The sequence below is a fragment of the Prionailurus bengalensis genome, chromosome C1 (genome assembly GCF_016509475.1).
Source record: "Prionailurus bengalensis isolate Pbe53 chromosome C1, Fcat_Pben_1.1_paternal_pri, whole genome shotgun sequence".
Taxonomy (NCBI): Eukaryota; Metazoa; Chordata; class Mammalia; order Carnivora; family Felidae; genus Prionailurus; species Prionailurus bengalensis.
The window spans coordinates 195,806,849-195,820,770 of NC_057345.1; the positions used below are offsets into that span (position 1 = coordinate 195,806,849).

The 13,922-nt window shown below is 34.7% G+C and overlaps 1 protein-coding gene across 26 annotated transcripts in view; it reads left to right on the forward strand.

Moving 5' to 3' along the window:
* Positions 1 to 13,922, forward strand: part of MAP2 (microtubule associated protein 2) — a 284,797-nt gene that overhangs the window by 250,337 nt on the left and 20,538 nt on the right. For 22 of the 26 annotated variants that reach the window (XM_043577693.1, XM_043577671.1, XM_043577679.1 and 19 more), the window contains 3 exons: positions 2,063 to 2,124; positions 7,172 to 7,319; positions 12,450 to 12,790. In XM_043577693.1, the coding sequence (XP_043433628.1) occupies positions 2,063 to 2,124; positions 7,172 to 7,319; positions 12,450 to 12,790 (551 nt within the window). Of the gene's footprint in view, positions 1 to 2,062; positions 2,125 to 6,019; positions 6,192 to 7,171; positions 7,320 to 12,449; positions 12,791 to 13,922 lie in introns of those variants that run through there. The other 4 variants (XM_043577690.1, XM_043577692.1, XM_043577691.1 and 1 more) reach the window with 3 other exon arrangements.

Here is a 13,922-nt window from a genome sequence, read left to right on the forward strand (position 1 = left end):
TCCAAATACACTTGTTTTTAACTCACCTTGAAAAAGTAGTGAAATGAAGGAGCAAAACATATTACAAATCACAAATAAAAGCGCATACAAATATCTATAATGCGAACTCTATTCCTAAATTTCAGTACCAAGTATTTAAGTGTGTGATTACCCTCGGATAATCTTAATTTATAATACATTTTATTTTAGCATTTATTAAGTAGCACACTTGTCTAGTAAATAAGATATCAGATTGCTAAATCAGAAAGGAATATTTACCTTTACAGTGTATATTGGAAGTACCTTTATATAAACCTTCGGATGGCTTCAAAGGTTAAGAGCAGCATTAACCTTTGTAAGAAAAAGAAGATCAAGGTAATTGATGGTTTTATGATAGTCAGTAAAATTACAAGTTTTTTATATTTGTGTTCCACATGGTAATCATCTCATGAGCTTTTCTTCAAGAAGCAGTCTTTCAGGCAGTATTTGAAAGTGGAAGGCTCAGAATTATAAAGAAACCTTGATGATAGAAGTTCAGGATGAGGAGCTTTTCTAAATTAGACATTAACATGCTATTTCTAACTCTTATATCACATCTTAATTCATTTGCATTAAACTCGGAATTTTTCTTCTAATTAGACAAATGCTTGACAGACTCTCTTGGTTTGGGCATCAAAATCAGATATCATACGTAAAAGGATGAAAGAGTGTATCAGGATTATGAAATTTTAGAGGAAATGTCAAATGGTTTGGTGAAGTGTCTACATGTCATTGGTATTCGATTTACCACATTGAGAGTAAACACCTTTTTAACTCATTCATTAAGGGAAATTTAAGATGTTTGGACTAATTAGAATCTTAGTCTGTTCAGATATTAAGATACTAAAGCAGAAAGCATATACCAAACACTAGATGTCATTGGCTTGAAGCAAGCTCTATGTCGCAGAAATTTAAGAAATGCTACAGATACATTAGGGAAGCATCATTTTCACTGCTTCTTAAAAAAAAAAAAAAATCATTCCAGAATCTGAATCTTACTAGCCAGTCCTAAATAGCATATAGCATCTTGTAGACAGTTGTTTTTTTTGTGTGTGAGAGCTGCATGTGACATAAGAAACCTTTTTGAAACTCATTTGGAGTGCTTATAAGCTTTAAATTTTTCCGCCCTGACGTTTTCCCTTATGAAAGAAGATTAAGGAAGAAATAACTACACAAGCTTGTGCCTTTCATTTTCTAAGCACAATTTTTAAATCGGGATCGTTTTTCCAAAACACAAAGGGTTGTTTTCAATCATGAGAGATATTTGAGTCAAGTCAGGTAAGTCATCAACAGAAAATGTGCTGGGGATAGTAGAGTTTAAAATTGGAACCAGAGGTATTAAACAGCAGCAAGAGAAACAACAGTAACAGATGTGGTAATAATTTCATACAGGAAGTGCATGTGTAGAACATGTTCTATATTACTGAATTTGAAATTCCTCTCATGTTTTCTTTCCTTGACAAGCTGTTTTTCTTCTCATGTGGTGCGTTTCACGTCAAACAAGTGTGTCACTCATGTTGTGAAATGAAGGGGTACAGAGGAAAAGGGGTTGGCTGACCATGACAGTTTGAATATAAAATGTAGAAATATCTGTAGGTATGCCACTGGCCATAAAAAGAGGGCTTGGGAATCTCCATGAACGCTCTTTTACATCATGCCAACCCTAGAAACCAATCACTCCCCCTTTTCTTAAATTTGACAGTATTTGGATGGTGTTCTGTGACTTCCGTTCTAAAGGATCTATGCTTATGTAGTAATAAGATTTAAAGGTACCTTGGTAACCAATAGGAAGTTATTTGGTGTGCTTACCTGTGCTTTGGTAAACACTGGGTTGTATTAATTAGCACACATTGTAGTGGGAGCCACATGCTATAATGTTGGTATTCAGATTTCTTCAGTTACTGAATTTGAATCTCAAAATAAGCAAAATTTTGCTTTGCGTTAGTCTGTTGACACAACTGAATAACCAAAAGAGATTAAAAAATTGATTGTGTGGTTTTTAGCCACTAAGTTCGGGGTTGTTTGTATCTTCTTTTTTCGACAGCAACAGGTGGTGAAACAACTCAGGCTTCCAGTGTATTTAAACAGGCAAAGGACAAAGTCTCTGTGAGTAAAATGGTTTTTTCCTTGTTCTTCACTTGAAGCTTCCTTTGGTATTGGTGGCAATGTTTTAATAACTTTAGTTGTAAGTTACACTTCAGATGTTTACTCTTACATGTCATTTTATTTATTTATTTATTTACTTACTTACTTATTTATTTACTTACTTATTTATTTTTATTTATTTATTTTTAATCGTTCATTTGCCCAGAATGATTCTCCATGGCATTTGGGCATGTCTCAGTATCTTCTAGAATGACATCTGATAGTACTTGGTGAGGGCAGAGCTGGGATTTAGGCTGTCTCTCTTTTAGTAAGATAAAAACAAACAGCACAATGATCTGGCAAAAATAGGGAAGCTCAGTTTATTTACTTTTCATGGAATCAAGATAAATCACTATAATCCACACTAAAGTATACATTATAAGACATTTTCATTATTGTTATTACAAAATAAGAATATGAGAAAATTAAACAATGTAGATGAGCAAATATAAGTAAAAATATATTATAGTCCCCTTATCTAAAGAAAACTATAGTTACCATTTTGGTATAAAATCTTTATTTTTTCCTACATATTGGTAGGTTTAATGACAAAAATGGAAGCACTGTGTATCAGTTTTTTACTAAAACAATGAATAGATTTGTTTATTAGATTTTAAATTTGTAATAGATTTTAAAACAATAAATCAATAAACACATTTCCCTCTTATGAACCAGTCTTGTACATCACTTTAATGACTACATTGCATTGTGTTTTATTTATTTATGGTGATATACATTATCAGTTCCCTGTTACTTGACTTTTAAACTATTTTTATTGTCGTTTTAACAATATTACTCTAGAAATCTTTTTGGCTTAATCTGTGAATGCATCCATATGCTTTTCCTTAGGATAATTTCCTAGTAGTGAAATTATTGTTTCAAGCGGAAAGTCCACATTTAAAGTTTTTTTCTAACATTATCAAAATTGTCCTCTAGAAGTGTTCTACTGACTTATATGTTCTCCAGCTGTATATAAGAGTGCCCATGTTCATTATTATTACTAGATATTCTTGTACTTTGCCTATATTTACCAAGTTATGGGGATAAAATATTGTTTTAATTTAGTTGCATTAATGATGTTTAACTTCTTCATATGTTTGTCTTTCATATTTCTTTTTATTGTACTTTTTATGTTATTAACCATCATTTTTTAAACTCCCAAAAGACCAAAGCAAACATGAAGTATTTTACTCCTTTCTGATTGAAAGAAAAAAAAATTAAAAGACTACTAAAGAGGGGCACCTGGCTGACTCAGTTGGTAGAGTATGCTACTCAATCTCAGAGTTGTGAGTTTGAGCCCCACTTGGGTGTAGAGATTACTTAAAAATAAAATCTTAAAAGAAAGACTATTAAAGAAATCCTAAAATTACAAAACTTTGTACAAATAAAAATATAAATACTTTGAATGATGTTAACCAGTAGTACATCACAGTGTTCTAGGTTTTAGACGTCACATGTAAATCACAACTCTTTGTTTAGCATTCTAAAAACTAGTCAGATTTTAGACTTTCACTTTTTATTTATTATGAAAAATAGAAATACATTTCCAATGAGAGCCAAACTGTTTATTTTGAACCTAAAGGACTTTATGTTGATTTAAAAAAAATTTGATTTTTATGTTTCCAGGCATATTCCTGAACATATGGGAAGCAATAGATTCCATTTACTGCTTTGATAAATATTGGGCTTTATTTTGAAAACACTGTAACTTCAAGATTTCTCTTTACCTTTTGTTTCTGATGGGCAACTAATGAATTGTGGCTAAGAGCAGGGCTATGAAGCACACCAGGTCTAGGTCTTGAACATTTATTAGCTCTAATAAATAGCTCCCTATGTCTTAATTTTCCAAAAATAAAGGGAGGGTTAAAATTCCTATATCCTACTTTGTGAAAAATAAATACAGTAAATTATAAAATAGTACACTGTATTGTGCTTAGAACAGAGTATTTATTCAATAAACAGTGATCGTTGTTGTTATTGTTGTTGTTATTTGAAAGGTAGAAGTCTTTAGGAGCAGATAGAGAAAGTAAGTCAGCTTTCCCCCATTAAAAAAAAGCATTTTTAAGTGGACATTGTTTGGAAAATCTTTTGGGTTTTTTTTTTTTTTTTGGGCTTTTAATTCCAGTTGGTTAACATACAGTGTAATATTAGCTTCAGATGTACAACATAGTGATTCAACACTTCCCTGCGGCGCTCGGTGCTCTCATCACAGGTGCCCTCCTTAATCCTCACCTATTTCACCCATCCCTCTACTCCCCTCCCCTCTGGTAACCATCAGTTTGTTCTGTATAGTTCAGAGTCTGTTTCTTGAGTCTCTCTCTCTCTTTCCCTTGGATCGTTTGTTATGTTTGTTTGAAAAATATTTAGGAAATTTTCAAGTCCCTTGGTCTTCAAGTAACTCATTGGGAATTCGCATTAAATGCTTGTACTTAGAAAAGAAACCATATACATCTTCTACACAGAACTAATTTTTTTCCTTTATAAATGCCCATCTCCCCTTTCTGAAGAACAGAGATAGGCCACCATTCTTTCTAACTTTTTCTCATTTAACATTCTTTCCCCTCATAACCTCACCCTCTTCCTATAAATTTCCTTTATAACCCCAAGTCTAACCTGTTTTTATCTGTGACTTTCAGTACATTCCTCAGAACAGTTCTTTCTGATTTTTCAATTGATCTTTATTGTAAGCCTGACCTATAATCCTTCATTTGTTGCGTATTTGTTTTTTGTTTTCGTTTTAAGCACAGGATTAGTAGTTGTCTTTCATAATTTGAGGCAATCCAATTATTCCATTTTTTTCTCTCCTGTATCACTTTTGTAATTCACTATTTTGTGGGTAGCATCAATCAAAAAAGAATGACTTGTGCCGAGCCAGGTGCATGTCCCGCTCAAGGCACTGGGTCTGGAAAACGAGAAGTGATTTGTGCAATCTGTTAATGGGTCTGCCCTGTTAAAGTGCCTGTGGAGGTTAAAACTCGAAATAAAGATGTCGATTTCAACTGCTATTTTTGTAACAGCAAAATCATATTAATTAATGAAATAAAATCTCCTTGGCTTCTTTATACTTTTCTGCATTTTTAACAAAGTGCCCTGTGAAATATGCAACATGTCAGCATAGCTTTCTCTAGAAGCCATATGTCCGACCCCCTGATGATTCCCACTTGAGAAATATCTCTCCAGGGACTAGCAACACCCGTAATTTAAGTCCTGTGATTTTTTATGGGCAATGTCTTTAGTGCTCACTTTCATTTTTAGAATTTATAAGACACCGTACAAACTGATCTATGCATAAAAATGTTATCAATTCTATGGTAAAACTTGGCCCCCAGTATGCATTTTACTCATAAAATGTACTAATTTTATATAAACTCTGTAATTTTTTTTGATGAAATCAATGTAGACATCTGAAAGAACAAAATGTATTTTCCATTATGAGACCTTAAATATACCTTGTTCTAAAGTTCTTGAAATGTGATCAAGATTTTTATTATAAATACACCTTAAGGGTTGTATTTATTAAAGGAACAATTCCAACAGACACTCAAGATATTTTTCAAATATGGTATCATTGAAAGACCTATGGATTAGTCAGATTTTCTGCATAGAATTCATGAAGAGTATTGTAATCTGTATTCTTATATATGAGCATTCTTAAGTTAGTTGCAGTTAACATCTGTTCAATGAAAATCTCTTGTTCTCACATAATATGCATTTCTGTCATTGATTATAACCATTTATCATGTGGTCTTTTTAGATGTCAGTATTTAATTTCGTATATGTTTATACATTTTTTATTTTCCTTTTACTTCATAGTTTTGTTTATTTTGTGCTTTTGTTTGTTTTCTTTCATGGCTAGAATTCTGCTTTGTCAAAGATTCCTGCCTTTCAGGGTAGCTCAAAATCCCCAAGATGCAGCTCAGCCTGCCTTAGTACGTCTAAAAGGGCTACATTTTCTGACAGTTTTTTCAATAAAGCCCACCTCAGCAGGCTCCACAGACCGTTTGCCATTCTCAGAATCAGGGAACAAGGTAAGGCAGCAGGTCAACTGAAGTCTCAGAAAAGAATATAATTTCAGAGGTTGTAAGACACAGTTCAGTAAATATATAAAAACAGAGACTAAACTCTAAAGTGTTTGACATATAAACAATAGACTCTCTTATAAACAAATAAAAGTTTCAATAGTTATTAATAGTCTAATCAGTAAAAAAAAAAAAGCCTCTATCTAGGTATACTGTCCCTTATTAATTTATTATTTGTTTATTTGGTATCTTGTAAAATTTCAGATACAAACCAAAAAAATAAAATATATATGCTATTATACATAATATATAACATGTAGCATATACATATATATAGCATATAGCATATAATGTATAATATGTAATATCATATAATAATGATGAATTATATATAATATGATAGACCATTTGGACTCAGACACATCAGGATTTAATACTGCCTCTGCTACCTATTAATTCAGTGATTTTGAAAAAATTACATACATTGATTCAACCTGTTTCCTTGGCTATAAAATGCACATAGTATTTTGTGGCAAGAATTAAATCATAAATGGATGTAAAGTGCTTAGAATTCCTGTCACATAAATGCACAACATACGGTAGTGTTCATTGTTAACTGTCATCATGCAATGCCCACTGCCAGTCCTTTCTGATTAATGAGTTTTCATGCTTATCAAGAGGTATTAGTAAAATTTTTCATTTGCTGGAGATTACTTAGGTAAATTACTATTTTCCCATGTTATTTAGAATTTGAATTTCATGATTAATTATTAGCACGAACTCCAGAATAATAGATTTTTATAGCACCTCTAGGCAAATAGGAACCCTTTCTAAGTTTCAAAGTGGAAATGCTTTTAAGTATATGAAATTCAGTAGTGTGTATTAAAAGAAATGTATCTATCAGCACAGGAAGAAATTAGCCAGGCTAACATAATCACTTTGTATATCTGAAGATTCACGAGAACCCAATGTGTTTTTTTCCCAATCAGGATGGAGTGACCAAGAGCCCAGAAAAGCGCTCTTCTCTGCCCAGGCCCTCCTCTATCCTCCCTCCTCGCCGCGGTGTATCAGGAGACAGAGAGGAGAATTCCTTCTCTCTCAACAGTTCCATCTCCTCTTCAGCAAGGCGGACCACCAGTAGGTTTATTTTGATTTGGCTTCCTTTTTAATCCCTTAAGTGGAGTAGAGCTTATTCTAGGTCTATATTTTACATCTTTCAAACAAAACACACATTGAAAACAAATTATATTTCTTCTAAGAATCAGAAAAGCCAGGGGCACCTGGGTGGCTCAGTCGGTTGAGCGTCTGACTTCGGCTCAGGTCATGATCTCACAGTTTGTGGGTTCCAGCCCCTCGTCAGGCTCTGTGCTAACAGCTCAGAGCCTGGAGCCTGCTTTGGATTCTGTGTCTCCTTCTCTCTCTGCCCCTCCCCCGCCCACGCTTTGTCTCACTCTGTTTCTCAAAAATAAATAAATGTAAAAAAAAAATTTTTTTTAAAGAATCAGAAAAGCCAGACTATTGATGGATCCAAAACAGCTGCTTGATTCAAAATGATTGTTTTGGAAAATGAGTACCTACAAGGAAGTAATTAATAGAGAAGACCAATAGTCAGGAATTTTTTTTTAATATGTATCTATATAAGCTTAACTTCCTTAGAATTCCAAATCCTAAAGTCTAACTGGGAAGTCAGTAATCAAAACCTAGGATCCTGCTCAATTTGGTAGGAATTTACATTCCAGGGGCACCTGGGTGGTTCAGTCAGTTGAGCGTCTTGATTTCTGCTCAGCTCATAATCTCACGGTTCTGGAGTTTGAGCCCCGCGTTGACCTCACACTGACAATGCGGAGCCTGCTTGGGATTCTCTCTCTCCCTTTCTCTCTGCCTCTCTCTCTCAAAATAAATTAAAAAAAAAAAAAGAATTCGCATTCCAATGTGGGTGTAAACATAACATGTTCCGTGCAATAGTTTAAATTTCTTTTGGTTGATGGCCCATAATGAACTAGTTGGTGTCATCACAGTTTAAGGAAAGAATATAACTATGTTCCAATCATTACCCACTCGTGTGGTGTTACTACCAAGATTATCTGGTTAAAGGACAGATGCAAATTATTTTCACAAGTAGGTTTCTATTACAACAAAAATAGCTACCATTTATTTAGTACCTGAAGATGCTAAGATCCTAAGACACATTTTTCACTCCATTTAAGTTAATAATGCTGATGGTTAGGTAAAAATAACCTCGTTAAATCTACTCATGAGGAAACTGACCTTTTAAAGAGGGTAACTTGTCCGATGCTACTAAGCTAGACAGTGGTTGAATTGGTTTTCAGCCCACTGATAACTTCATTCACCTGCCCTTTTAATGTCTTTTTTATATTTATTTATGTGGAAGAAGTAGTACTAGAAAACTATGTAGAATCACTTGGAGAATAATATCTCTGTCATTTAAAAACCATTAAAAATGGTGGAAATTGCTCCTCCCATCACATTATAGTTGATTTTGTTACTTACTCTTAAAATATTTAATAAAAATTGGCCCACTTCAAATATTACCATTCTGTATGACACTTAAAGCATATTTTTGCCTAGAATTAAAATGTTTATTATATTTAGAGCAGTTGTGCCCAACACCATTTAGTTTCATGAAGCATTAACATTCTTTGAAGTATATGCCAGGAACCCTTTAAGATCACAAAACTATTTCTTCGCAAAAATAAAGTATTCAGGGGCGCCTGGGTGGCGCAGTCGGTTAAGCGTCCGACTTCAGCCAGGTCACGATCTCGCGGTCCGTGAGTTCGAGCCCCGCGTCGGGCTCTGGGCTGATGGCTCAGAGCCTGGAGCCTGTTTCCGATTCTGTGTCTCCCTCTCTCTCTGCCCCTCCCCCGTTCATGCTCTGTCTCTCTCTGTCCCAAAAATAAATAAAAATGTTGAAAAAAAAATTTTTTTTAAAAAATAAAGTATTCAAACAAACTAGCAAAGAAGGCATTGAAAAGATAGTGATCCCCAGAGAAAAGACTTCAATTCCAAATATCCGGAGTTGGAATTGGGCATCAGCAGTATGGAGGTTGTTCAGACAAGACAAAGGCACCAAGTGCTTCCCAAAGGTATACCTTGAATTAGGCTTCTATCTGTGGTTATGGGAGCAAAATGGTACTTTATTCATAACTTCACATCTTCAAACTACTGTGCTCTGCCCTCTAAAATGCATCCATATATAAATTGTCCTTTATGATCTGAGCCAATTCTATTTTGACTTTCTAACTTTATTTACATTCATAAGCATGATGCATTTTATTATTTGCTAAGAAACATAACTGGTACCCTGATAATCTCAGAGCATCCCTATAGCAATAGCTAAAAAGCCTAAGGACAACTAAAAGAACAAGTTCTGTGCTTCCTCCCATTCACCCATCATCTCCGTAACTACACACAGACACATTCTGGCATTTTGTACCACTACTGAAAAGATTTGAAGGAAACAAAGCTATGCCCTTAGCACAAATGGAGAGAAAGGCATTGTCATCGAGGAGTTGACAAGATTAATAAGAACACAGTTTCATAAAGTAATTTGTAAATATATATTTTCTCATAGATATAATTCACATTGTTTTAGTATTTCAGATTTAATTAACTCTTTCAGTTTCAGAACAAATAGGAAACACTCGAAGTTGCCATTTGATGACTAGAATATAATTTATTATACTTTGAATCAATCCTATCTATTCAACAGTGGTGGTAGGGCTTAATGCTTTTGGTTTTTCTTCATTCTCCAGATGTAACACAAAACTTTCATTCCTTAGTTTTCTGAAGCTTAAAGCCATTTTCTATGGGTATAGAAAGGACTCTTTAAAAACTGTTATTTCTTTTAGTGAAACTTGTTATGCACATGCAGAATATTGCTTCAGCTCAGTCTCCCTCGAGTAAAACACACCTCAACACACTGATTAATTCTGAATCCAATTTGTACTGATAAAAAAGAAAGTATGTTGAGCTCCTACTGTATACAGATCTCATGGAAGGCACCAATACAGTGACAAATAACAGAGAGAAGTTTCCGCTCCCCAAAAGACCTGAGCTATTCAAAGGTGATGAAGGCATAGAGAAAACATTTAAGGAGAAAATGAAGTTTCTGAAGAGATTTTTCTGAAGGACAGAATGACTGACTCAAACATCAAAAACTTGGTCCAAAAAGAACTTTGTAGCAAAGAAGCCTCAAAAAGCCAAGTTAGCTGTGGCTGTTTCATCTTGGTCTTGAAATGTCATTTCTGTGGAAAGCAATAAAAATCATAGAACGCACACTCATCTGTCATGTTAGTCTTCTTATATCCCATTTCCTATTGTCAGTTAAACAGTCTGCCCATGGTTGGCCCTTACACGTTAAAAAACCAGAAGGACACAGGGCAGCTTTCGCTTATATGTAAAAACTGTTCACTGAAAGAAGTGAAATGCTCCTGTTTCTCCAGGAGACTGAACCCAGGCCAGTAGGTAAATAGATGTTGTCTGTAGATTATAATTATCTAAGAAACTCTCTTCAGCTCACTCCCTGTAATTATTCCAGCAATGATTAATTATCCCTTTTCTCAGGCAGAACTTCCCACACTGATGACCAATTGTACGAGATGACTCAAAGATCCTTTTCACTTCATTGATCTAAAAACTAATGACTTGTACCTTTGTCCTCGACAAAATTTCTAGATTTATTGATTTTACAAAGTGTACATACTCAGTAATAAAAAATAAAATTCATGCCCTTCCCATGAAACACCAAAAAAAAGTGAAGGTATTTGAATAATAAATGTAAACAATGTAAATAAGTGTTGTATTATTAGACTGAATGTGTTATTTTAAGAGAAAAGATTATTAGAGTTCAGAGGCTAAATATCATATCTGGCTTTGAATTTAGTATCATCTGGGTAAACAAGCCTCAGTATCCTCATTCTTGAATTTAGGAATAATAAGAGCTGCCTCTAACTACTGTGTTTGTTTGCTCATCACATGTTTGGTATTCACAAAAGTGCTTTGAAATCTATAAGGTGCTGTAGTCTCACGTATCTCTTTTTTTTTTTTTTTTCAAAAAAGGATTTGAAATGGCATTCAAACACACAGTTAAAAAGTTAATGTGAAAGAAACATAGTACAGGAAAATGGGCAGAAGGAGCTAAATAGTAAAATGATCCCCAAGTCAGGTTGAGGCAAAGAAATGCCTCCCACAATATCATATTTAATTTACAATGGGGGATTATTGGTTTGACTCCAAACTGCAAACTAGCAATGAAAGTATAGGAGAAAACAATCAGGTACAAGATGCACAGTGGATATATTGTTAAAATACCCTATTTTTCTAAGAAGAAAAATAGTTTTTTGTGTGTGTGGTATTAAGAGCTGAGACGAGGGACGCCCAGGTGGCTCAGTCGGTTATGTGACCGACTTTGGCTCAGGTCATGATCTCCAATTTGTGAGTCAAGCCCCACATCAGGCTCTATGCTGACAGCTCAGAGCCCGGAGCCTGCTTCGGATTCTGTCTCCCTCTCCTCTTTGTGTTCTGTCTCTCTCTCTCTCTCTCTCAAAAATAAATAAACGTTAAAAAAAAAAACTAAAAAAAAAAAAAAAGACCTGAGACGAATTTCCATACAAAGGAAAATGTAATACTGTAGAACAATGTCTAACATGACTGAATAGCCCTCAGTACACACATTTGCAATTCACAGTGTTCCTCAATATAAATGGAAGAAGTACCACTGAAATGCAATTCAATAAATAATTTGTACACAGCTCAAAATTACTGATATAAACACACAGTTGTATGTTGTATGTCTACCTGAATCTTGGAATGAACTTACTGCACAAAAGAGCAAATGGTCCACATATCATTCAAGGAATCTTTAGTAAATATGAGCCCACACAGAAAATACAGTGCAGACACTTCTTCCAACTAAAGGCAGATTCATATGCCTTAATGATCACACAAGTATACAAAACTTTTGACACATTCAAAGTTAGAAGGAAGAATAAATCAAGAAAACCCAAGTTCTTTCTTTGCATTGATAGCAATGCATTTTCACAAATGTTACCAGGTTATAAGCCTTTGAAAAAAAGGAGACTTTCACCTTTTGGAGCATTGTTGTTATCCATAAATATTCTCAACTCCTTAAAAATTAACGTATTGTGAGTTCTAACCACCCGTGGGAAGACGATGTCTTGAGGAGAATTTTCTGATGCTGTGGTTTCAGTTTTGTTTTGTTTTGTTTTGTTTTGTTTGTGAATATAGGATCAGAGCCAATTCGCAGAGCAGGAAAAAGTGGCACTTCCACACCCACCACCCCTGGATCAACGGCGATCACTCCTGGCACCCCACCAAGCTATTCTTCACGCACACCAGGCACTCCTGGAACCCCTAGCTATCCCAGAACCCCTCACACACCAGGAACCCCCAAATCTGCCATCTTGGTGCCCAGTGAGAAGAAAGTTGCCATCATACGTACTCCTCCAAAATCTCCTGCTACTCCCAAGCAGCTTCGGCTTATTAACCAACCACTGCCAGACCTGAAGAATGTCAAATCCAAAATCGGATCAACAGACAACATCAAATACCAGCCTAAAGGGGGGCAGGTAAGAATCATATGAACCCATATTTGCTGCTGGAAGTAAATTGCCACTAATTATTAGAATGCCTTCCTCATATTATATGCTAACAGTTCTTACAATAAAAGGGAGGTGGAGGTGTTAAAAAAATTAATGCTTATGGTTCATTGCCAAGAGTTTAGACCTTATCTGAGAAATCTAGCTTATCAAATATAATGAAAATGACATGAGATATCCATTCCTTCTGGTTATTATCAGGTAAAAATGGATTTGACCATGCAGGAGAATTTTTCCATTAATTGCTAGCAGATCTTTTCTGAATGTATGTCTATTGCCTTGTGGACTTTGGTTTAAGAGATTAAAATTACATTTCTGATATGAATTTGAGTGTTCTAGTTTAGATCCTGTGACCTCATTTGACTATCTTTTAAGAATTCCACTTTTATCTCCTTTCTCCTTCGATGATTTTCTATGACATCTACCATTTCCCCATCTCTACACCAACACCAGAACGGTTCGCCAAATTTCTTTTCTGGCTGCTCATGTTTACAAATTGCAAAGGGTAGACATTCGTGTTGATGATAAACAGGCAGTTTTGTATAGTTCTGATGCATGAAATTATTATAGCAGAACTCTTTAAGATTAGTTATATTGGATAGAATTATTTGTAAAGCTCTACCTATTAAGTCTTAACTTCAGCTCCAGTACGAACGTTCACATTTTTACCAACCAAGGGTGTTTGAATTCTACCTTGACCTGAACCTTGTTTACATACTGTTTGTTTAGATGAAACAATTAGCCTGGAAGGAGATAATACAAATATCATTTCTTGTTTTCATTGTGATATTGATCTGCCTATGGGATAGTTTGACTTTTCTTGTCAGTAAAGAGATAAAACACCCACCCTTGAGAGAAAGAAGAAAGAAAGTATCATTTCCTTTGTGCATCACCAAACTTGTAATGCCCTCTCAGCATCTCCAAAAGCCTTTCTTTTAACTTCAGTATTCTTTTCTGCCTCTCTTTATTTTGTGTCTTATATTTTCTGCCGCTGATTTTTGGTATCCTTCTTCCATGCCAAAGAAAATATATTTTCAGGCAGGTTTAGAAAAAAGATCTTGCCAAAATGTGAAACTATCAAGGATTCCTACTCACTGCTGAA